This window comes from Gastrolobium bilobum, unplaced genomic scaffold (genome assembly GCF_033153095.1).
Source record: "Gastrolobium bilobum isolate Gb01-03AN ecotype WA unplaced genomic scaffold, APGP_CSIRO_Gbil_v1 utg3578, whole genome shotgun sequence".
Lineage (NCBI taxonomy): Eukaryota > Viridiplantae > Streptophyta > Magnoliopsida > Fabales > Fabaceae > Gastrolobium > Gastrolobium bilobum.
In genome coordinates this window covers 80,689-107,636 of record NW_026896091.1, presented here as the reverse complement: position 1 = coordinate 107,636, position 26,948 = coordinate 80,689, and the positions used below count along the sequence as shown (strand labels likewise).

Below are 26,948 nucleotides of genomic sequence, written 5' to 3'. Positions count from 1 at the left end.
AAAAGGGAGCATCAGCTCTCTTATTGACTCTACTAGCAAAGGAAGAGCGAGTATGCTTTCCCTGCTGACAAGACTGACAATTCAAAGACTTAAGACCTGACAAAAACGGAACTATATGCTGAAGCTTCGAGAGACTTGGATGACCCAGACGGCTATGGAGAAGCTCAGGAGACTATGTGAGAGAGCATGCAACTGGAGCAGAGGGTGCATGCAGATAGTAGAGACCTCGTGACTCACCGCCCACTCCAATCGTCTTCCCCGTACCCGGATCCTGCATAGAAAAAGACTGCTTAGAAAAGGTGATAGAGCAAGAAAGAGAATAGGTCAATTGACTAACAGAAATTAAATTAAAAGGAATGTCAGGGATGTAATAAACAGAGGTTAAAGTCAAGAAGGGAGTTGGTTTGGCTTGCCCAATGCCACGAGCAGGAGCCTTGGTGCCATCAGCAAGAGTAACAGAGGGAAGATTATTAGAAAAGGTAAGGGAAGTAAAAAGATCCTTATTACCACAAAGATGATCAGTAGCACCTGAGTCTATTATCCAGGGTCAAGAGACGATTGAGAAAAACAAGCAACATGATTACCAGTATCTGGAGAAGGTGGTTGAGAAGAACTCTTCTAGAGAAGGGCCTCATAGTCTGCCGCGAAAAATAGTCACTGATCCGGTAGAGGGCGGCACAACATCTGTTTGAGCAAAGTTCATATGTGGTGGCTTCAAGTGAGGGTACTTTATATAACAACGTTCTTCAATATGGCCCAGATATTGGCAATAATTACACCGAGGCCTTTGTCCTCGGCCACCCTGTCCATACGACATCGTCTGTCCGCGCCCGCCTGGGCCATATGATGTCATGGGCCCGCGATCGCCTTGTCCGCGGCCACGACCACGACCGCGTCCACCATTGTTCCAATTACCACGAGAGACTAAAGCAGCAGAATCAGATAAGAGAGCAGTAGAGTCAGTAGCTGGCACGTGTGCGGGGGCCACCTTATCTTGAAGATTCAGAAGGCGCTGAAAGGTCTGGGATATGCTGGGAATCGCAGTACTGGTTAGAATGTTCTCACGAACACTTTCTAATCTGTCAGGGAGACCAGAGAGAGTCACAACCGTAAAGAGACGCTCCACTTGCGTCCTGTACACTGTAGCATCCGCAGCATGAGGTAACATAGCCAAAAATTCCTGCATCAAAGAACGAATCTTACCAACATAAACTTCCATACGAGCTTCAGGTGATTTACGCAAATCCATCATCTGGGAGACAATGGAATAAAGTTGCTGAATATCATTGGTGTAGAGGTTTTTGGCATCCGTCCACACATCATAGCAGGTCTCAAAGGGGATGAAAATATTGGGAAGAGATGAATCAATGGATTGCCAAAGAATACTGAGGAGCTGAGCATTAACTTTCTCCCATTCAGTCATCTGATCTTTGGAAATATCAGTCTTCTTAGTGGTGAGATGTTTGTCATGGCCTTAACCGGTAAACCAGATCTTAACGGAGGTAGACCAAGTCTTGTAAGTGGCAGATCCGGTCAATTCCAGAGTTGTGATCAATAGAATAGCACTTGAAATGATGCCGGAAGAATGTTTACTGGTTCCTTCCATCAGGAACAGCGATCAGACAACCAAAAAAAAAACTGTAAAAATCACGCGAAAAAGGAACAAAGTAGCGACTTTTGCACTGGAAACCCTCGAACGGAAGAGACCCACGACGAACGGGCACCGGATCTGGAAGGAGGAGGCAGAGGCGAGCCTATCTGCCTTGGTTTGGCCGGAAAGGTGGCCGGAACAGTGCACACGCGCTTGAGAGAGGTGGCGCGTGAGGCCCACGCGCAGACGGCTGTGGTGGCGCGTGGAGGCGCGTGCGGCGGCCGTTTGGGACGGGTCTTGGACAGAAATGGTCGTCGGCGTGAGGGGATCCCGATCGCGTGGTTTCTCGCCGGAAAGGTGGCCGGAACAGTGACAGAACAGTGTTTTTGGCGATGTGAATAGCGTTTTCCGGTCAAATAATGAAGGAGGATGACGATCTGATATCGAAAAAGGGTTGAAAAAGGTTGTCGGTATGATGCACGGCGGTAAAAAGGTTTGCCGGTATGATGCACGGCAGTAAAAAGAAAGGAAAATATATATATACGGAAGCAGAGCCCTCAGATCGAGAGCTCTGATACCAAATTGAATCTGAAATATATTGTATATTCAAGTGTGTAAGTCTGTACAAGGAGGCTCTCTATTTATAGAGACTAAAAGACCTAATGGGATGACCTAATGGGCCAAGCCCACAATCTAGACTATTCTAGACTATTCTAATAATAATAAATTAATATTATTTCTAACAGATTGTACGAACGATGAACAGTAAATATGTACGGACTGTAAGGACGCGGTGAACAATATTTTTTTATTTTTATTTTAAAACCCGCGTGAACAATGTAGAACCAAGCCGGAGGGACGCACGACATTAGAGGAATGAGAGAACGCCTAAGCAGTGGGCTTAGGGTTTTAGCCGAAGCGAAAAATCCCCAGAACAAAGAGCTCTGGTACCAAATTATAATGTATGAATGTATTGTATTCAATTATATAAAACTGTACAAGAGTCTTCTATTTAAAGAGGTTAAATGACCTAATGGGCTAAGCTCAAATAACCTTCTAGAATAATAAACTAATATTATTTCTAACAAACTATAAAAGAATGATATTCGGCTTACACCTATATATATAAGTACATTTTACATGCATTTAAACATACAAAAATGTACAGAATACAAAGATTAAATTTTTAGATCATTAAGAGATATTTTTGCACATTTTTATAGATTCCTCACTAAGCTCTTGGTTTTTGTGATTTATGAACTGAGATTGATTTATTATATCTTCTTTATGAGGAGAGATAAACATTTGTTTGAAATAGTTTAGTTAAAATGATAGATTTTATCCTAGAGAGTGAGCATATAGGGTGTTTAGGTTGTTAAAATATTCAAAGTGATCAAGATTCTTGTAAAACTCGAAATTACAATGTGCAAGAAAATCTTGGTGCTTTTGCACAAAGGATGGATTCTATATTTCTATATTGTCGTTTCTGCATTTTATTGTCTGAAACAAAATTGTTTTTGCTCATTGCATTATTTCTTGAATAGTTCTTGATCATAAAACAACATATCTAAACCAATTCTAAGTGCATCACTATACCCATCAGATGAAATTACAAGACAAACCCCAGGGCATGATTGATTACTCTTGTTGCGTGCCTTCACCACTGTGACCAAATTGTATAACCTCAATAACATGTATAACAACAGCATTTCTGTACATTAAGATATTTATTTCTATGCAACTATTTGGGAGCTAATCTGATAGGACAGACAGAGAAAGCAATGCAACGAGCTGCTTTTGCCAACATAAACCGCTCTTTTTCGTTCAAAGGCCTTTCAATCACCTTGACAATGTTGGCATCCTAGAACAAAAATCAGTGATTAAGTAATAAGCATTGAACTCACTGCAAGACGACAAACTAATTCTATCCAAGTTTACTTAATTTATTTGTGAATGCAACAAACGTGAAGAAATCTAGGTTCAAAATACAGATTAATCTCACAAATTACAATCAAGTAGTAGCAGGAATAAGTAAAATCAGAAAGCAAGATAAAAAAATTTAAAATTGCAAAAGATAATTTATTTAGGTTAGCTAGGTTGCAGTGCTCAAAAAATTGCAAAAGAATGATAGGTTTATTGGGAAACAAATCATATGGGATTATAAGGAGATCAATCAAAATGCAAAAAGCAAATATTGATTGTGAACATACTTTCTGCTGGTGCTGAACAGAAGGCCGGACGCTGGCAGTTTCACCAATCACAATTATATTGTTAACATTTCCACTTTCATCCCTCTCAGCCGGTGAAGCAGTTGAATGCTTCCATTCTCCGTTAACAATGAACTTGTAGTAATACCTGAAGGCAAAGAGTAAATGTCGCATTCAAGTTATCTTGCACAACGGAAAACTCTGTAATGCTTCGGATGCAATAATAAAAAAAGTAATAACCAAATCAACGGCACTGGTTAGGATATAAGAACATGACTTACGAGAATTGGTTATGTACCAGACAATCAAGAAAGGAAAAAGGGAATCCAAACACAGCAACTTGCATTAATTATCATTAATTGTCAACTGAATCAGTGTACAACGGAGGACAGATTGTCACAAACAGGAAAAAGAATGTAGTAATAGTCACAGATACTGAGAATAAAGAGCACTACAGAGTGTAACCCTACAGATTAAGGGGAAAAACAAAAAAAGAAAGACAGGCTCAGAGCAATTAGAGAAGCACTAATTTCTCCCAAGCTCAATTCCAAATTCCAGCCTGCCTCCTCTGAAAATAACCTCCCTATTTATGCTGATGTGCATTCCCACATCCTCTTGCCCTTCCTTTTCTCTAACAAAATTGCATTTCAGAAAATTCCCTCCACTCACCCTCTCACCCATGACGGCCACTCTGCTGACTAAGCACCTAAATTGCTGTCAACAATAGCCTCGCTCCTCAAATATACTTGGTTTCACCTTGTCCCAAGGGAATATCAGCCTGCAAAAACCTTGAGTAAATTCTCCCCTACAGTCCTACCGTTTGAAATGTAGGAACCCGTTTATGTGTGGGATATAATATCTTCCACGGGGAACCCACTGCTCTTCTACGACTGGCTCCATGAAGAAACAGAACTCGAAGAGCACAAGAATGAACACTGAATAAGCTAATATCAATAAGGTCAAGAAATGACCTACTCTCTTCCTATTCTGATGGGCCTTTAATAAAGTATCCAATTCCATTAGTTAGGAACTAGTTATACATAGAAGTTTAGGGTGGGGTTTCTATTACAACTCAGTACCAATTCACAAGATAATGGAAAATGAAATAATAAAATGAATTACTGTTATGAAATATGCTAACACCAGTACACGACTGAAGACACTACAATAGAAATAGGAATAAGGGAAATGCTTACAAACCATGTTGCAGTGACTAGATTACATGTAAACGGAGAGAGAGGAAATTAAAGAAAGAAAAGTTGACACCTAAGTAATGGCTACCCAGAAGTATTCGAGAGCTTCTGGCTTCTCTCCCAAATGCCCAAGTCCAGTCCCAAAATGTCCAGATGCCTCCAAAATGATGCCTCTCTTGCTAATTGATACCAACCCTTCGTCAGATGCTCCACATGTGTGACTCTAACAAATAGATTCCCCCCTAACTAACCTTAGCTGAGTCAGCATATACAGTTAAGAGCAGTGATCCCCTATATCTCTTCTTTCATAAGCCCTCACAAAGGTATTAATACTCCCCCCCCCCCCCCCAAAAAAAAAAAAAAAAAAATTCACCTTGTCTCAAGGTGAAGATCAGCCCTTAGAACCCTTGAATTAATGACTCCCCTGGGATCCCAGGGCTTGAAATATAATGAGCAATTTATGTGTGATGCATATTAACATCCACGATCCCATTTCCCTTCTTCAATACCCCCAAAAGACTTCATGAAAAGACATGTCAGAACTGCAAATCCACTAAAGAGAACTCCATAAAATCTAACATCAGCAAAATAGGTAATTGACTCAATAATAAAGACCATTGCAAATTTAATGCCATAATAGAATTTCGGTAACCTAGTCACCAATGATAGCTTACATGATTCCAGCACCTCAGTCCAAGATAAGGTACTTTTATTTCCATCAAGGAAATAGTGGTCAATCAATTCAGGATAGTAGTTTCCACCTTCATCCTGTCGGCCATTATTTCCACCTGAGTATTTTCCCTGATCAATTGCTCCAAAGAAAGCTACAAATTTATCTTGCTTGTAAGTTCCATAGCATTGTCTTAAAGGATAGATACAAGCTAACATAAATGCAAGTTCGCTGGAATTAACATCATGGGCAACACCATCAGTTAAAACAATTCTGAAATTTTCAACAAGATGTCCAATTTTCCCTATTCCCGAATAGCTCATCAGCCCACTCCCTGGGTTCAAGCAATCACCAAAAGTAAGATTCTACTCTTGGAATCTATTCAAAGCATGTAAAAATTGCCCTCCAGAATCTTTCGAGTCCGGAAGTACAGAAGCAATTGTGTATCTAACTGACCAATCGATAAAATTATCTCCGGATGCACAACCAAAAACAATTACAGCAATTATTTGCCCAACATGAGTCTCCATGTCATCAAAATGCATCAAAACAAAGCGAGGAACCTTGATCTTTTTGCACATGTCATCATAATGCATCAATACAGCACTAACCATGAATACTCGTATAAATTTTTGCACCTTGATCGCCGTACCTACTGCTTCCTCAAAATTTGTTGCTGATATGATTTCATCATCGAGGAAAGTTTCAGCCAATGTATGGTGATGCGATGCATTTTCTATAAGTTCACGTCTTTTTCCTTCTACCCATGCTTCCATATCTGCAAACACTTCTTCAGCAACAACCTTTATGCCATTTGAACAGCAACAATAGTGAGCATGTAACTGCACAAGATCAACAAGCCCCTTAAAATTATCCTGCAACATCAAAAAACTTTGCATTGTAGCGCAGTGATGCTGAAGCGTAGCTCTTTCCTCTTTTGCAAAACCAAACACTAGAACTCTTTGACTTCGGCAAAACCAAACACCTCCACCATCTCTTTCCAATGAGACCTGTCTCTGGCGTGCAACCAATCTAGTTTTCTCATGTAACCCCTCTATTAATTTGAATCTTTGTTTCTTCGGTCCTCCTCGTCTCTTCATTTCCTCTTTTTCATTATTTCTTCCATTAGAATCAAGATTTCTTGTCCAAACAAGCCCATGAGCTCACAAGCTCAAACCTCACAATAACCTAAAGGAAAAGGACCCATATCCTTGGATTGGATCAGAAACATTTTGAGAGTAGTTTGGGCTTGGCTAAATGGGCCATCACCATGGCCTGATTTCTCTAATGCACTTTGTGGATTCTCCTTTGAATGAGCGTTCCATATCGATGGAGAATAGCCATTACGAAGCTGCTGCTCTAGCCAAGGTGATGGGGAAATCGGAGACTCCATAGCCATCAAAGAAGGTGGCCAACACACTGTTGTTTCTTGAGACAAAGCCTCCCCGGCATTCATGTTCTCTTTAACTAACTTTGTCATTGTGCTTCATTCTTGCTCATGTTCCTCCATCGCGAAGCCGATAGAAGTATTTCCATCTTCTGTCATAACTCACAATTACCTTTGGAATTTTCCTCTCCTATATGATCTCCTTCTCTTCTACTTTCATCTCCATTACAAAACGAGGACATTCCATTGTAGTCTCTGAATTCACCGTTGAACTCAAGTTCATTAGGTGATCCAACCTCGTCATCCTCCAATCGAACCTCTAGTTGGAATTCGTTGAAGAATGCTTTTAAAAAGGTCCACCAAGTAGCATGAGGATTATACCATATCCAGTATCGATACCAGGTTCGAGCTGGACCCCTTAGATCCTTCACAGCTTCGGATAACCTTTCTGTATCTGAAGTTTCCCTTGCCATGAAGTATTGTTCAGCCACAATCAACTATCTACAAGCTTCTTCTTCACTGGAAAATAAAGGAATTTTCATTTTGTAAAATTGATTTTCCATTTGTTTTTAATTTTTTTTCCCATATTGGTATGGTTCGAAGCCCCCTCGATCGGAGAGCTCTGATACCAATTTATTATAACTCAGTACCAATTCACAAGATAATCATTTGATAAGAACATTGGGATGCACTACCCCAAAAGCTAGCTCAAAGGGTGGGAGTGCCCCAAGTCCTATAAACTCCACATTAGTTGCCCATACAACCAATGTGGGACTCAAGTTCCATAACTTGCAAATGGGTCCTAACATTCCACCATGCTTCGCAGCCCAAGCCCGGGATTCCAAGTCCAGGGGTCCAACCCCCGGGTTCCAGTTCCAAGTTCCAATCTGCGAAACATAATCGGTGCTCTGTTACCATTTGATAAGAACCTTGGGATGCACCACCTCAAAAGCTAGCTCAAAGGGTAAGAGTGCCCAAGGCCTTATAAACCCCACATTAGTTGCCCATACAACGTGGGACTCCAAGTCTCATACCTTGCAAATGGGTCCAAACACACTGCCTCAAAATTAAAGAGTTGGGTTTTGCAGTTGATGCTAAAGAGCATGACCTTAAAACCTTTGTAGACAAGGTTCATAGCATAAATCTAGGCAAAGACTCCATAAAAACTTAAGTTCCATGGTCTTGTAATCGTTTTTAAAGTCTATCCATTAGCCAATGCAGATGATAACGGTGTCCCCCGTTTTGATGTAGTACATGATGATGCTCCTACACCCTTTGTTGTAACTATCGATTCCCCTTTTGAGAACTTCCTCCCACATCTTAATATCAAGCTTCTTGTCAATCTTGTTATCAACGGCGAGGCCATTGCAATCCCCGCTGAAGCAGCTATTGACATGGTGGCCGATCATGGAATGGTAGGGAGTGATGTCCTAGACAGTGTCGAGGAATATGTAGTCGTAGTGAGGAAGCCCAGTGGAGAAGGATGGGCCAAAGTAGAAGATGTACTCGAGTTTGTCCTCAATACGATCTAACTTTGTCTAGAATGCTCCAGACCACAATTCCAAAATCTTTTGGACAATAGAAACTTTTTAGGCCCAACCCATTTGGCCCTATAGCTGTAAACATGAACTAGCTTGTCCCTCCTTCAGTTATTCATGCACCTACTTACGTTTGTTGTTGAACTATGACGAATATTCCTCACTCTCACAAAAGATTGAGTCTAGTGGTTCCAGTAATGGTGGTGGGTCGATTACGATTTCAAGTGACTACGGAGTCATCAGTTCATGCATCGTCTTGGCCAAAATCTCCTTTGCATTCATGTCCTCTCATCTATATCACTCTTTGTATCCGCTTCCTTTCATGTCCTCCTAGAATTGTCCTCTTCTTATGATTTTCTGACTCCTCTTCGACCTTGTGCTTCTTTGCTAGCATCTCTAACCATGACCTCCGATTCTTTTGACTTCTCCAACACTGTCTTGGTCTTATTTTCTTCTATGGCCTCCGATCTCTCCAACACAAAGTCTCTACATACCTCTTTTTTATTTGTTTTGGAAGCATTGGTATTGCCTCCTCTAACGTAGGTTTTCACTGGATCTTCTTTTCTAACCTTGAATGTCCCACTTCTACTTCCTCCTAACAATGGTATAATTCCGAATCACATTCGAGTTGGAAACGCTCGAGCACCGCCTTGAAAAAGTCCCACCAAGTAGCATCTGAGTAGATATAACTCCACATATTATACCAAATTAGAGCACGTCCCCTCATAGCTTTTTCTGCTTCATGAAGCTCCTCTTCATTAGGTGTTTTTTCTCTCTTGAAATGTTGCTGAACTTGGACTAACCACCAATAAGCTTCATCACCATCAAATTTGGGAATCATCTTTAATCTGATACCACAGCACCCAAATCGTCAAGAGCCAGATACCAATTTGTTAGGAACCAGACAATCAAGAAAGGAAAAAAGGAATCCCAACATTGATGGTCACTGATTGTAAATTGAAATAGTGTACAAAAGAGTACATATTGTCACAAATTGGAAAAAGTAGTAAAAGTCCAAATACTAAGAATGAAGAGCACTATGGAGTATAGCCCTATTGAATAAAGGGGAAAAACAATAGAAGAAAGATAAGTTGAGAGCAACTAGAGAAGCCCTGAATTCTCCCAAGCCCAATTCCAAATCCCAGCCTGCCTCTTCTGAAAATAACCTCCATATTCATGCTGATGTGTCAATGTGTCTTCCCACGTCCTCTTACCCTTTATTTACTCTAATAGAATTGCCCTTCAAAATAATCCGTGCACTCAACCCTAAGGGCCTCTCTACTGACGTAGTAGCTAAATTGCTTTCAACATTAGCCTACTTGTCCTTCTAGAATATACTCTAAATGGATGTATAGTATTAGAATATTTAGCCAATTAGGTCATCGAGCTAAGAAAGAAAAAACATAAGACTTTGAATACATTCAATAATGGTAAAAGTAGCCACGTACTTTCCTTGTGGAAGTTTAACTTCTACTTCATGTCTTGATCCACCCTGGTACTTTGCCCTTAGTGGTTCTTTCCAATTTCCAGTGAAGTCTCCCACCAAAGTTACATCCTCCCCCTGAAGCATAAAAACCGAAAGGACTGATATGAAAAAACATAAAAAAAACTTGAATTTATGATCGATCTGACTAACAATTACACACATTTAATCTCGTAATCCTATTTTAAGAATAAAAAGATAAATTAGCCAGAGAGGTGGAATGAAGCTCTAACCGACTGGTGTCTTACCTCATGACCATTCACACAAATGTGACAGCATAGAAAGGACTACTAAGAAGAACCATAAAAGCCATGAATTTATGATCAATCTTAATAATATAGCAGATGTAGTCTCCTAACCCTCTTTTAAGAATGAAAAGATAAATTAGCCACAAAGCAGTAGTGTAGCTATAACTGACAGGTCTGTTACCTCATGACCATTCCACACAAATGTGATTGCATGTGTGGGAGGTCCTTCGTGTTTGCCTCTTTCAACCATAGCTATAAGATCCCATGTTGCCCATGCAATTGCAGGCCTGCAGTTAAATCTCTATGAAATGCTTTTCTAAGCGACAAAGTAAAGAATGGCACAAAGATTCCAAAAAAGTTGAGAGGTGGGAAACAGGAAAGATAGGAGCAGAGCTTCATATGACATAACAGAAACCAAATAAGTAATTGCCGTTAAATTGTAGGTTCTCTTGATTGTTGTCTTCTCTAATTAAGGGAAACTGACAATGAGAGAAGGCAACATAAATATTTTAACAAATCACCTACTTATCAAACAAATTATAAGGTCCAAGAACTCTCGGAGACTGAAAGCATAACAATTACCCAATGTTATTGCCACGGCAACCTTAATTTGTTCAATCAAATAACTCACAACCTGTATTATCTTCCGCTATGGGCCACCACTTAATTCAAGATGATAACTCACTGAAAATTTCATCATTATAGCTCAATCTATCAGCAGATTTAACTAGCCAACATCCAAGCTATTTAACTCTTCGGCTCCTATAGGTGAAAGTATATATAAACTAAGTCTGACTACAAGAGACTAATAGAAAACCAGAAAGATAAGCTGAGATACCTCAACAAGAGATTCAATAACATTAGAAGAAAATATATCTGAATAATAAAAATCGTGGATAATGGATATATTTTTCAAGAAACTCAGTTACTAGCCAATCATCCTCCGTTGAAATTCATCAGGCTGAGACAGAACTTGCAGAAAATTACAACCCCTCACCCCCAGAGAAAAAGACACTTCTATAGTTGTACTTCGTTTATAAATTGCATATAAAAATTAAATTCTTTTAGAGGACTATATAACATGCTTTCATGACCTCTTGAACAGAACATCTAACAAACAGTCAACATACGATGTAAATGTGTTCAAAATTTAGCAAGATGAACCTGTCAGGCCTGCACCCGTGCATTCCAGTGACCCAAGTATAGGCTGCATGAAGGGAAACATCTGTCATCCAATGTAGGTATGCAATTACACAAGCAGGAGACCGATCAAATCCAGAAGTGCAAGTAACAAAAACACGAAGATTCTTCCTTAGCAACCGTAATAAAAGCCCCACACAAAATGGGAGTTTTTTTCTCATATCATATGAATCTCCCTCCCTAAAAACACAAGTAAAGAAAAATCAGATAAAAGCATAAATCAAAGTATGATAGGAATCAAAATTAGGGGGTAATCAGAAGCTGTGATGCCATTTCCATATGAAAATATTCTTGATTCACTTCAACAAAGGATCAATATATTAAAAAACCAATATATATGTACGTGTGTGTGTTTTTAATATTTCAACATTCTGCAATTCACATCATAAAGAGACACTTGACACTATTTCTTGCTTGAAAGACAATCATCGACAGATAAGGATGAAAATTCAGATACAAACATAAGCTGAAGAAATCCCAAAAGTAGACACAAATTATCATCGGTCCATGAATTCTTTGAAAATTATCATGCAACAAACTCTCCCAAAAGCATATGCTATTAGATGAATGGTTTATATTTTATATTATATTTCTAACACGCTCCTTCACATAAAAGTCCATTAGGCTTAAAGGGTGGATAATGCACAAACTCACCTACCGATGCTAAGAAATTTTACAATTAAATATTTATGAGAAGAATGAGGCTGTAAGGATTGAACCTAGATCACTCAATCATAAAGGTTATGATATCATGTCATGCAACCAACTCTTCCAAAAACTTAAACCGTTGGGTGAAGAATGATGAATAGTTTATAACTTTATATATTATATTATATTTCCAAAAGAAAAAGTTAAATGAAAATTTACATGCTTTGTACCCAAAATTACCGGATAGGATAGTTGATCATGAGAATATTATTCCTCTGACAAGAATCATTGATGGATTTTACATTGATTCCCCAATTTTCAGCTTCAGTTCCACTTTGGAAGTTCAGAATAGCAGTGACTCCCTGTGATAGAAATTTTCTAACTATAATATCATAAAGATATAATGCTTAAAAGGATTGATATGGAAAGATAATTTCATATAAAATTTATTGCAGTAAAAAAAAGAACAAATTTAGGAGAATTAAAAAACAAAAGAAACAAAGATATTTTAAGTGCTAGTACTCATTGTTACCTTAGGAGATATGCAATAGTCGTTAATTAACCACAAAGAACTATGACGCTGTTAGAGATCATGTGTAAATAGAAAGAGGGAGATGGGGACTAGGACCCAAGTCTATTTAGCAAAAAGTAGGGGCAAATTGTCTGATGCAGGAGCAGAGGCATAGAGAATGATAGGAGAAGGCACTGAGTCACTGGGAGTATCTTCTAAGACGGGGGCCATCTCTAGAGGGGGCGAGATCATAGCTGATAAGTGATCGGAGGACGAGAAGGTGGTGGTGCAACTACAAATCCTGAGACACCTATGGAAGAAGGATCAAATAAGGTAATAAGGAGGATAGTATCAACCTCAGAGACCTGTGTAGCTAAAGCAAAGAAAGTTTGCTGATAAAAAAAGTGACATTAGCAAATACCATATAATGTTGAAGGTCTAGAAAATAGCAACGATATCCCTTCTGAAGACGGGCATAACCAACAAAGAGGCACTTGAAGGCTTTAACTGTGAGCTTGTCTTTCCCTAGTGTAAGATTTTAAACAAAACACGTACAACCAAAAACATGAGGAGGCACCGAACACACGAGCATATCAAGGAACAAGATATGACGAGGAACTTCATTGTCTAACATAGAGGAAGGCATGTGGTTTATTAGATAACATTATATAAGCACAACATCTCCCTAAAAGTGAAGAGGAACATTCATATGAAGGAGTAGAGTGCTGCCTGTTTTAATTAGTTGTTTGTTTTTGCATTTAGCTACATCATTTTGTTGCGAAGTATGAGGACAAATAATTTGATTTAAAACACGAATAGTGGTTCCAAATTGGGTACAAACTTCAGCACAAATTTTTTTGTAAATGAAGAACAATTTAGAATGAACAAGGACACACAATATAATCCCAAACTAGACCTAACCCAACTTGGACCCCAAATATCTAAGTTAACAAGAGAGAAGGGAGTCTTTGCCCTTTTGTTGTCACAACTAGCAAAGAAGGAAAATATGTGTTTCCCTTGTTAAAAGAGACACAATCCAAAGACTATAAATGAGACATATGAGAGACCATCTTCTAAAGTTTGCAAAGATTTGGATGTCCAAGATGGCAATGAATAAGGTTAGGAAAATCTGTCATGGTACATGCCACTGGGAAACTAGACGCAACAAGATGACAAAGGACTACTAACTCCAATCATCCTCCTCGTACTCGGATCCTGCACAACAACAGATTTTTCATTAAAAATAAAAGAACAATGAAGAGAACAAATGAGTTGAGTGAAAGATATTAAATTATAAGAGCAACCAAGGACATAGAGAACCTTAATTAAAGGTAGAGTAACACGTTTGTGCTTGTCCAATCTCGCGAACAACTAACTTGGAACCATCAGCAAAGGTAACTGGATGTAAATTTTCTAAATAGGTGAGACGTAAGAAGATCCTTATTACCATAGAGATGATTAGAAGCACCATAGTAATTATCCACAATCCAAGAGATGATTGAGAAATGCAAGCAATAGGATCACTCATTCATGAGGAGTAGTGTTGTAAAAACGTAGTGTCGAAACGTAGAAACGGACCGTGTCTGCGTTTGTATGACCAAAATCGAGTCAAAACGGTAGTTGAAATGGGTTTTGAGTCGAAACGATTGAAACGCGGTGTCAACTCGGTAAACTCAGTTGACTCGGCGAGTTTAACGAGTTGACTCAATTTTAAAAAAATAAAAAAGAAGTTAGATCAAGCAAAGAGGGGAGAAAAAGAAGCAAAGACGAAGAAGAAAAAAAAGAAGAGCTTCATCGCCAACACCTTCACCATTGTTGGTTGTTACTCCAACCCAAACCAAAAAACAAAAGAAGAAGAGCAGTTCAAGTTGCAGTTGCAGAAACAAATGCTGATGACATTTCTTCTTACTTGTTTCTATGCTTTCTTTTCTCTTCTACTCTCGCTTTAGTTTTGGCACTCAACAACTCTTGATGCAAAGCATTTGGGAGGATTAAAGTCTTATTCGGAGAATTTATTTGCTTCGGTTGCATACTTCCTTAGTTGTCTTTGGGAGGATTAAAGTCTTATTGGGAGATAGATACCTTCTCCTCAGCCCCTCCAATGTATATAGACTTAAAAGTAGGAATGTGTATTGTATTCAATTGTGTATTAATCTAATACAAAGAGTCACAATATATAGAGACCCTAATGGGCTTAAGTGAGAAGCCCAGAATATTTACAAATAGGAAGCAATCTAATCATATCTAATCTAATATTTCTAACACTCTCCCTCAAGCTGGTGCATATATATCATAAGCTCTCAGCTTGTTACATATATGATCTATTCGGGGACCTCTAAAAGCCTTGGTGAAAACATCTGCAAGTTGATCACTGGAATTGACAAATGTTGTCTCGATTTCTCCTGACTGAATCTTCTCTCTAACAAAGTGACAATCAATTTCTATATGTTTGGTCCTCTCATGAAAGACTGGATTAGAGGATATATGCAATGCTGCTTGATTGTCACAAATGAGCTTCATGGGTTGCTGTTCACAGAGATGTAGTTCCTTAAGCAATTGTTTGAGTCAGATGAGCTCACAGGTTGCATTTCTCATTGCCCGATATTCTGCCTCTGCACTTGACCTTGCGACCACATTTTGTTTCTTACTCTTCCAAGAGATCAAGTTTTCTCCAAGGAGAACACAATACCCTGAGGTGGATCGTCTGTCTGAAGGAGAGTCTGCCCAGTCAGCATCTGAATAGCTAGATACTTTAGCATTCCCTTTATTTATGTATAATAAACCTCTTCCTGGTGCTCTTTTGATATATCGAAGAATCCTGATAACTGCATCTCAATGGGAGTTACAAGGAGAGTCAAGGAATTGACTTGCCACACTAACTGCAAAGGAGATGTCTGGTCTTGTCACAGTAAGATAGTTCAACTTTCCAACTAATCGGCGATAACGACCAGGATCTGCCAATGGCTCCCCTTGTCCAGGTAACAGCTTAACATTAGGATCCATAGGTGTATCAATAGGTTTACATCCCAACATACCAGTCTCATCTAGGATATCCAGTGCATACTTTCTCTGACAAATGGAAATGCCCTGCCTAGACTGTGCCACTACGATCCCTAAGAAATATCGAAGCCTGCCAAGATCTTTGGTCTGAAACTGATTGAATAAGTATTTCTTTAACTGATTAATCCCAACTCGATCGCTGCCAGTAATAATGATATCATCAACATAGACTAGAAGATAGATACACTGACCAGAAGAGCTATGCCTATAGAAGACAGAATGATCGGCTTTACTTCTAGTTAAGCCAAAGGATTGAACAGCAGAACTAAAGCGACTAAACCAAGCTAGAGGGGACTACTTCAGGCCATATAAAGATTTATGAAGCTTACATACCATTCCAGAATTCTCCCCTTGAGCAACAAAACCTGGAGGTTGCTCCATATATACTTCCTCTTGCAAGTCACAATGTAAGAATGCATTTTTGATATCAAGCTGTAGAAGGGGCCATTGATGAATGGCAGCAAGTGCAAGAAATAGGCGAACAGATGCTATCTTAGCAACAGGAGAAAAAGTATCCCCATAGTCAAGACCAAATATCTGAGTGTATCCCTTGGCAACCAAACGAGCTTTGAGGCGACCAACAGTGCCATCAGGACCAACTTTGACAGTGAATACCCATCGACAACCGACTACTGACTTTCCAGGAGGAGCATGAACAAGATCCCATGTGCCATTGGAGTGAAGTGCTTGCATTTCATCAATCATCGCCTGACGCCAACCCGGATGAGATAGTGTTTCACCTGTGGTTTTAGGAATAGAAACAGACGAAATACTAGAAACAAAAGTAAAATATGGTGAAGAAAGTCTATCAGAACTCAAGAAACTATAAATTGGATAAGGGTTGCGAGTGGATCGAATACCTTTGCGAAGGGCAATGGGAGTAATCTCTGATGGAGGATCCGGAGGTGAAGAGTCGACTGAAGGAGGCGGTGAATCAGTAAGGGTCAAATCCGCTGGAGGCGCAGGCTGACGACGCTGATAGGTAAGAAAAGGACGGTCCTCAAGGATGGAGGCAAGGGGTAGCTCCTCCGGAATAAAGTCACCTGCAACTGGTAAAGACAAATCAAGACAAGAAAGAGGAAGAACATGATCAACTTGTGTTATCTGAGACGGGATAGAATGAAAAGGTTGTTGATCAATGAAAGTGACATCAGCTGAAACAATATAACGCTTGAGATCAGGAGAGTAGCAACGATACTCCTTTTGGAAACGAGTGCATCCAAGGAAAACACACTTGAAAGCTTTGGATGTTAACTTATCTTTTCCTCGAGTAAGATCATGAACAAAGCAGGTACATCCAAATACATGTGGAGGTAGAGGATAGGAAGGTGCTCCTGGAAATAAAACACTATGTGGAACTTCATTATTAAGTACGGAAGAGGGCATGCGATTGATGAGAAAGCAAGAGGTGATTATAGCATCTGCCCAAAAACAGAGTGGAACATTCATATGAATTAGTAGGGTACCTGCAGTTTCAACCAGATGTCTATTTTTACGTTCGGCCACTCCATTTTGTTGTGGAGTGTGTGGGCAAGTGGTCTGGTGTAACGTCCCACGTTTCTCCAAAAAATTAGAAAATTCAAGGGTCACGTATTCTTTTGCATTATCACTGCGCAAGATTTGAATAGAAGCGCCAAATTGAGTAGTTATTTCAGCACAAAATTTTTGATAAATTGAAAATAATTCAGAAAGATTTTTCATTAAATAAACCCAAGTACAACGAGAGAAATCATCAATAAAGGTGACAAAATACTGAAAACCAAAAACAGACATTGTTCGACTCGGACCCCAAATGTCAGAATGAACAATAGAAAAGGGAGCGTCATCTCTTTTATTGACTGTATTAGCAAAGGAGGAGCGAGTGTGCTTTCCTTGCTGACAAGACTGACAATTTAAAGACTTAAGACTAGATAAAAAAGGAACCATATGCTGAAGCTTGGAGAGGCTTGGATGACCCAGACGACTGTGAATTAGCTCAGGAGACTCTGCGAGAGAACATGCTACTGGAGAAGGTGGTGTAATCAGATAGTAGAGACCTCGTGACTCAATGCCCGCTCCAACTTAAAAGTAGGAATGTGTATTGTATTCAATTGTGTATTAATCTAATACAAAGAGTCACAATATATAGAGACCCTAATGGGCTTAAGTGAGAAGCCGAGAATATTTACAGATAGGAAGCAATCTAATCAAATCTAATCATATCTAATCTAATATTTCTAACATATAGATAGCCAAGCCGATTCTATACAATCAACTCACACCATGGGAGGGAGGGAGAGAGAAAGAGAAAGAAAGAGAGAGAGCAACATCAGTGTTAATAAAAGGGAAGAAGAAGAGACTCACCGCCACACTCATGCTTGTATATTATTATAATCAATGCTTTAAGTAATTAATAAATCCATGAATAATATAAAAATATATATAATATGAATTTTTTTTGCATAGTTCAAATATATATATATATAACACGTAATAATAATAAAATTATATCTTATTTTAGTCATTAATTAGCTTAAATTTAATAATTTATATAATTAATACATTAAAATCATTCTATATAAATTAAAACAAAGATTAAAATTGACATTCTTATAAAATAAGCATGTTTGTGGGTTTTGGTTTTATATATGTTGGATATATATTTTATTTTTAATACGTTAGTAAACTCTTACGTTTTGTTTACGTTTTGCGATTTTACATTTTTGTTCACCCTTGCCGTTTTTACATAGACCCTACGTTTTAACAATATTGATGAGGAGACCTTAAGCCAAAGAAAGGCTACACAGTCTACACTCGGAATAGACACAACAAGAGCAGAGGATGCTAACTCCTTATGAGTAAGATCAGTAGAGCTAAGCTTGCCATTTTTCGCCCTGAATTATTCCTCCAAATGTCCCAATTTATGATAAAAATAACATCGAGGTACCTTACCACCGCAACTACGGTTACTATAGCATGAAACATGATTGTGGTCTCCTATTGGGACTTACAAGGTGAGAAGAGCATTGGAAACATATAAAATAAAAGGAAAAAGGGTCGAAACCCACAAAACACTCAAAAAGTGACCGAAAAGCAACAAGTCAATAAGAGGAATAGTAGCCAAAAACGATGATGGTTCGCAGAAAAATTTCAAACAGCCTGGACCTATGAAAAATCGAGCCCAGATCTGAGTAGAGAAAAAAAGAGTTAGTTTGTGGTGGTCCGATCGAGAACGGCCATCAAATGGTAGCTCACACGTAGGTGGAAGGAAAACTGGCCTCTAGATGTTTGTGACGCATGGAGCCTTCGATCAAGGCACTACATGGACAAAGGTAGGTGCCGGAGGGAGGCAATTCTGATCGTGTGGTCGCAGGTTGAAAAATTGTCGGGCAGTAGCAGGTTGTCACAGCTAAGGGTGGAGCATGACCGGACAGTGATGGAATAGTCGCTATGGCGGTGGAGCAAGTCCCATACTAATGAAGATGTGCCAATAGGACGCCAGGCAATGATAGCTTGGCGATGTGATAATCGGAAAGGAAGATGGCCGGTAGGCAATGGACCTAGCCGGATTAGGGTTTTGCAAAAGGGATTAGGGTGTTACCAAAGCAATGTGTCCTAGAACGTAAGCTCTAGTACCAACTTCAAATTGAGAAACTATGCGTATATTGTGATCACATGGGGAATATATTTATATCAATAATTACAAGGGCTTGAGCCCTATTTACATGATGTGGGACTAATAGCATAAAACCTGTTAGTCTTTTTTAATGATATTCTTGTTTATAATCCTTCATGGGAGCATCATATGGCCCATTTGAGTGAAGTGCTAGAGTTGTAAAAACCATCTCTTTGCTAATCGAAAAAATGCCTATTCGACCAGCAATCTGTAGAGTACCTTGGTTAGGTTATTTCCTATGTAGGTATGTCAATGGATCCTTCCAAGGTGCATAATGTGCTTAAGTGGCTAGTCCCAAAGAATGTCAAAGGAATAAAGGGACTTTTGGTTTGAAGGGTTATTATAGACATTTTATTAAGGATTACAGTAAAATTGCTCGCCCCTTGACTAAGATCACTAAAGCTTTGGCCCCAAAAACACTAGCTAAGTCCATTTATGAAAAGGAGGTAATGACTCTAGTCTTGGCAGTCAAGCATTGGTGTCCTTATTTGCTTTTTAAAGTTTTCACATATCACAAGAGCCTCAAACATCCGTTGGAGCAGAGAATAACTACCACTGATCAGCATTCCTAGTTGTCTAAGTTGATGGGGTATCATTTTGAGGTAATGTACAAGTCAGGACTAGAAAACAAAGTTGCTGACACATTGTCTCACATGGGGGCTGGTGTTGAGTTACATCATATTTCATCTAGCCCATATTGGGTAGATTTAGATGTGGCCAAGGCTGAAATCATGGATGATCCTGTATTATCGCGATTGTAGGCAGAATTTCAAAGTGATGCAGCTGCCAAACCTGGTTTTTTCCAAGTGAAAAGGTACTTGCTCTTCTATAAAAATTACCTTGTGTCATCCTCTGATTTTGCAATTATTTCTACCCTTTTGCAGGAGTTCTATTCTACATCTACATGTGGCCATTCAAGTTTTACTCGCACCTTCAAGCACCTTGGTAGTGGAGTGTATTGGAAAGGGATGTATGGCCATGTGAAGAAGTTTGTCAGAGTGTATGATGTTTGCCAATGTAACAAATATCAATCTTTGGCTCGTGCAAGCTTGTTATAGCCTCTTCCAATTCCTCGCTTGATAAGGGAGGAAGTCCTTATGGAATTTATCACAGGTTTACCAAAGTCCCATGGAATTGAGGTTATCATGATTTTTGTTGACCGCATATCTAAGTGTGCTCACTTCATCATAGCAAAACATCCCTTCACAGCCAAAAACTATAACAAAGTGTTTTGCTAGAGAAGTTGTTCATCTTTATGGGTTCCCTAAGGCTATTGTTACTCATAGGGACCCTCTTTATCTAAATGGAATCTGACGAGAGCTCTTATATCTCCAGGGGACACTATTATGGGTAAGTACCTCCTATTACCGCAATTCAACAGTCAAACCGAAGTTGTCAACCTCTACCTTGAGACTTATACTCGTTGCTTTGCATCTGAACAACCTTGTAATTGTTTCCTTGAGATTTCTTGGGCCATGTTTTGGTATAATATGACCTATCACATCTCTATGGTTACCATACCATTTGAGGCAGTTTATGATCGCCCCCACCTTCCATTGTTCACTACTTAACAGGAGAGACTCCTGTAGAGTCAATAGCACAAGCTATGGGAAATCGAGATGAAGCTTTACGTCAATTGAAGTATCAACTAACCCGCACCCAACACACAATGAATCAAACTGCTGATAAACATTGGAGGCACATTACTTAAAGTGTTGGAGATTGAGTTTATGTTAAGTTGCATGCTAACCGCTAGGTGTCTGTAGCCAAACACATCAATACTAAGCTGTCTGCACAATTCTATGGTCCGTTCCAAGCTCTTGCACTAGTTAGGGAGGTGACTTATAAGTTACAAATGCTAGACACAGCCAGGATCCCTCTAGTGTTCCATGTTTTTTAATTTAAAGAAGACAGACGGTGCTACTTCTGACAGTGGTACGTTCCCTCCCGAATTGGCAGTGGCAGATACTGATCCAATTGTACCTGAAGCTATTCTGGCTTCCCAGACAATCCAGCACCAAGGGAAACCAACAAATAAATGGATGGTGGCAGCGAGGGAAACCATCAAATAAATGGATGGTGCTTTTGAAATCTATGCCTACGGAAGAGGCTTCACGTATAAGAAAAGTCTTTATTAGGAGCCAATTTCCTATTTTTTCATTGAGGACAAATCAAGTTTTAGACCGGGGGTATTGATGAGAGCGCTAATGCAGAAGAACCCATTTCTGCTGATAATGAGCTGAAGTCCAGTGGGCCAAATCCTACACCATTGCAAGTATATGTGAGGAAACCCATTGTAAGTCAGCCAAGTCAAAAAGAAAAAAAAAACTAATATCTGTTATTTGTAAGGAGATAGTGGAAGCCAGTTAGAGGAGAAAGAAAATAGAATGAAATGTATATCAATGGGGAAATCATTTTTGGGGTAGGAAACTTCTTTTTTTCTTGATTTTGCATCTGGTAGTTGAGCTCGGACAACCCTCTCCATAGCTTCGAGCAACCTTGCTGTTAATTTCCTACATATTCTCGCTTGTAATATTTCCTTCTTTAATAAACAAGCATCTTTCTACTAATAGGAAAGTTTTACCTATTACAATACATAAAACTGGGATTAGGGAGGCTTTCATGGAATTAAGGCGCCAATGCACTTACCTCAACTTCTGACAAGGTTTCCACATCATCTTCTGTTTGTATACACGATCCCACATATATTTGCTCTGTAATCTAAGATTTCACAAGAATCAATATTTGATTAATATTGTAGAAAATGTGCTAATAAACAAAAAAATTGTAAATGACCATACTGAATGCATCACATTACCAACTAAAATAAACTATATACCTTACTATAGCGCATACCAAGGGAATGATTATAGTACATTTCATCCTTGGAACGATCCAGAGCCTGAATATATTCCTCAAGTGGAAAACTTCCATGAGCCCAATCTCCATCTCCACAAGCTTCTTCAGTAAAAACACAAGCAAGTTGTGTTGTGTGTTCAGTAAAGAAGTGTCTCTCCCCGTGGGTGATGGCATGTTGATTTTGAGTGCCCAATAACTTGCTTCCTTTCAATTTGAGAAACTTTGAATTGAACACCAAAAATCCAGAATTCCCAGAGCTCTCACTAGATGGTTGTAAATTTGATGCCAATAATGTCTTGTTCCAAGTTACAAAAGGAACTCGACCTCTATTAAACAATATTTCAAGATCATTCATCTTATGGAGTAGCTGAATGGGAAAAGGAGATGTGGGCCTCTCAAGAACCAAGCTAAAAGAACTTGTTTGCTCCTTTAGCACCTTCCTGAGGAAACCAAAAGACTGAAAAAATAAAAACAAAACACTGATGAACGAAATAGATCATGATGATCAATGAAAGTAACTTTGCATCTTTCTAAGGTATCTTAGAACTGAGTGCCAATTTCTAGTAGACTAAAAAAGGTTTAGATAAGCAATAATACCATATTGACATACAATTGACAATTTTTTCTTTCAAAAAAAATAAATAACTAAAAGAAAAAAAAAAGAGAAGAAGAAACAAAATCATCCAAGATATAATGCCAATCTTTTATCTTTTCGTGTTACAATTAATCATCAACAATCATTTCTAAGTGTGAAGAATCAACTCTCCCATAAGCTTAAACTATTAAAGAATGGTTTTATATGTAACTAGGCATCAGTACCAGTTCAAGAGGGCAATTTCTAAGCAATAAGAATTTGATACATAAAGACACCGAAATAGATACAAATCAGAATTTGTCCTAGTTTGGTGAAAATCCAGCATTGTGCTTAGTGTGAGCTAGTATAATATTAGCAGTTAAACTTAGGCTGATTAGCAGTTGCATTATCATATCATGTGCCACATTGAATTGTGGAAACTAAGTGGGACAAGCCAACAACCTTGTCTCTGCTTTTATACTTGCTTGTTTTCAATACAAGCTCAGCATCAAGTATAAATTCACCAAAACATAACAAAGTGCAGAATGTAACAGACTGAAAGGGATTATTATATATATATGCCAATAGACTTAGCTCCCCAGAACAGTTATTAACCATCACGAGATTCCAATATGGTGCTATTAATTTCTCACTCTATGCAGGTCCTGAGAATGGTCAGACCTTTTGTGTGAGTCTATAGTAAGTAACCTTACCTTGCATTTGCGGTAAAAGGGGAATTGCATTTGCTGTAAAAAGAGGGCAATATGGTGATATAAAGTTCTCGCTCTATGCAGGTCCTGCGAATGGCAACCCATTATGTGGGTTTCTTGTAGGTAACCTTAGCTTGCATTAGGCTCAGAGGCTCGTTAGAAGATTTGAGCCTGTGACCCAGACTATGACCTCTGGTTCAAATGGCGAGAATAAAAGAGTTGTGAAAACAAAAAACAACCAAACAAACAAAGATGTTCGGGCCAGATGATTTACACTAACAATTTTGCTCACAATAGCACCGCAATGCAAGCAACACCTATAGCTAAAGGTGAGTTTGTGGGGAAAGAAAAAGGAAGGAAAATTTTCATTTTAAGTTAACATTCTCTTACTTGAGATTTTTTAAAAGATTATTACCCAACATTTACATATTTATGCGTGTGTAGAGTAAAGTCTTACACACACATAAAAAGTATGTGGAGTCCATATTTCCTTTTCTCTCTCTTTTTTTTTAGTTTATATGGCCCCACACACAAATTATCTTTTATAAATATTAATCTCATATATATATATATATATATATATGGAGAAAGTTATACTTACAATCTATTTTCGTTTACAATCTCTTACAACCCATATCTTAATCGTTGATTTCCGTCAATCAATGGTTAAAATTTTCGTAAATAAATTTTATTAATTAATTATTAATTCGCAATAAGTGATAACCGTTGATTGACGGAAATCAACGGTTAAGATATGGTTGTAAGATACTGTAAACAAAAATAGGTTGTAAGTATAAGATTTCCCTATATATATATATATATATATGGTTTCAATTTTCTTTAGAAAATAACTATCTCATATTATAAACTCATATTATGTGAGATCCATATCTATTAAAAAAACAAAAGAAAATATTGCACAAAAAGTAAAAAGAGAAAACTCACGTACAACATAAGAAAACATAAAAAACTATAACATGAGAAAATGTTTTCCGTATACAAATACAAATACAGGAAGATGCTGTCACTTGCAGAAGGCTATTCTCATGCCAATGACACACAGTTTTCTGTGTAATTTTTATTTTATTTTTTTAAGTTAATATATGGTGGGACCCATTCAAAAATTGTATGAGGCGCAAAGAAAATTCATCTCCCATTAAAGGAGAAGAACAAAGCCCATAAATATATTTGGAAATGAAGTTTAACCTTTCCCCCAGAACTCCAATATCCAAACTCATACTAAAGCAAAATCAGAAAGCATACTGTGTATCTCCAACGTCTTCAATCTCGACGAGACTATTCTGAGACGAATCGCCAGCTTTCTTCAAAGTATCACCCACCATAATTATCCTCGACCTCTCCGCATTACCCTACAATAACACGAATCAGAAAACAAAATAATCAAACGAAACAGATTTTTTTGGTAATTGGAACATAGGCATGAATGGAGGTTACTCCTTTGGTGAGAGAGTGGACGATGATTTTGCCGTCGGCGGTGAGAGCGAATCGGATGCCGAGGGGCTTCTCGAGAGTGACGAGGTACTCGTTGAGATTCATCTTGAATGCAGAGTCACCAGACATCGCGAAAACCCTAAGAGTGAGGGTTCCCATAGTGGACCGAAGAAGGTATAGCTTCTTCTTCTTGTTGTTGTTTTTAAGGTTGAAGAGAGAACGGGATGTGGGACAGAAGGAACAAGTGTTGGTGCTGCTCAGTAATAGCGATGAGGTATGAGGATGAGTGGTGAGTTGCAGTGGAAGCATTATTGTTATTATGGTTATGGCTATGAAGAAATTGAATTGAAGCTAAGATTTGTTATGGTTATGGTTGTTATGGAAGCAGAGCTTGTGACATGAGAGTCACTTTTTCCTTTTTTTTTTCTTTTTTTTTTTTTAAAGAATCTAGGTGGTTTTGCGGAAGAGAAGGCACGGGGTCAGGGTAAGAAATTACGAGACCTGAGAAACTGCGAGTTGCACGTGGCGATTGCGTAGTACCCGTGTTCGTGGCTTTACGAATAAATCTTTGGTGCACTAAGGATTCAGTATATCTCACAAATGAGAGCATTACATGTCAGCCAAAATTCTCTCTCCTCTGCTAAATTTTCTCTCTCTCTTCTGACGTGTAATACTCTTATTTGTGGGATGTACTGAATCTAAGTGCAACAATCTCACCGAAAATTTATTCAGACTTTACATGCCACGTGGGAATTAAAGTATCTTTCTTCTTTACATAAAAATCAAAACTTATCAAGTGTGGTCGCTCAGTTAGTAGCATGGGAACTGAGTGGTGTGAGAGAATTAGTTTGGGAAAGGGCATAAGTACCATAATTCTTAGACTCGTACCCGAACTCTGGATTAGTTTCATAAGCGACTCAAAAAGTCGAATCCGTAGAGATACCGAAAATTCTAACTCGGCTCAAAGATGTAATTAGCATCAATTTCCAAAAAAAAAATCAAAACTTTCATTACTTCTTTTTTTCAATTTCTCATTCACACTCACTCTCTACTTACTTCTATCTTTTTCTAATTCACAAAATTATGTTTGTGGGTAATTTTGATGCAAGTTATTAATATTTATCATTTGTGTTCTGTGTTTTCGGCGTAACTTCATTTTAAGTGGCTCATCCTTGTTCAAAAAGATATTGATATTAGATAATGATATTAAGTGGCTCACTCTAATAACTTGATTTTACAGGACAATGATGTTTCACAGATTCAAAAAGTGAGAAAGTATATCAAAGTAGGAGGAAGATAACAAGGCTCACTTGAAGATTGTGATGTGCCAAGAAAAATTCAATCTTTGTTGTCATGAATTTTTATAATCTGTATTCTTGTTAAAAAAATCTGTTGTAGAATTTTTATAATTTGGACCCATGCTGAAAATATTGTTTAATGAATGAGATATTTTATTTTTATTTTTATTTAATTTGTAACATGGTAGGCCTAAAAGGCCTCATAGGCCATGTAGGCTTTTTCTTTTTAAATAACAGGGTAGGCTTGGCCTTTAAACTAAGCCTTTGATTGGCTCGTAGGCCAGATAGGCTGACCATTTTATTATGTAGGCTTAGGCCAAGAAGGCCAAAGCCTTGCCTACCATGGCCTATTTACACCCTTACTTGCTACTTTTCTTTCCAATGAAAAAAAAATTGCGGTATATATTAATATTTTATTATATTATCATATGAATTTCATTATATACTTTTTATTTTATACTTTTCTTTTTTCTGTATTTTTTCATAAAATGCATTTTTTAATTATTCATTTTTACTCATAAATATAAACTAATTAATGGCAAACAAATTCAACACATCACATATTCAATATTTATATATATATATATATATATATATATAATATATAAATATATATATAAGGGAAAAATGTTAGTGCAGTTAATGCAGATAAGTTATCTGCATT

General features: G+C 38.2%; 1 protein-coding gene across 1 annotated transcript; it reads right to left on the bottom strand.

The window, feature by feature from the left end:
- Nucleotides 1-3,114: 3,114 nt before the first annotated feature.
- Nucleotides 3,115-25,489, bottom strand: LOC133297749 (phosphoglucan phosphatase LSF1, chloroplastic). The gene is made up of 10 exons (XM_061496945.1): nt 24,990-25,489; nt 24,798-24,904; nt 22,231-22,690; nt 22,041-22,112; nt 12,406-12,527; nt 11,482-11,697; nt 10,499-10,604; nt 10,035-10,147; nt 3,802-3,946; nt 3,115-3,452 (listed from the first exon to the last, which is right to left on the bottom strand). The coding sequence occupies exons 1-10, from the start codon at nt 25,293-25,295 to the stop codon at nt 3,333-3,335; spliced, it is 1,767 nt and encodes a 588-aa protein (XP_061352929.1). The 5' UTR covers nt 25,296-25,489; the 3' UTR covers nt 3,115-3,332.
- Nucleotides 25,490-26,948: the final 1,459 nt, after the last annotated feature.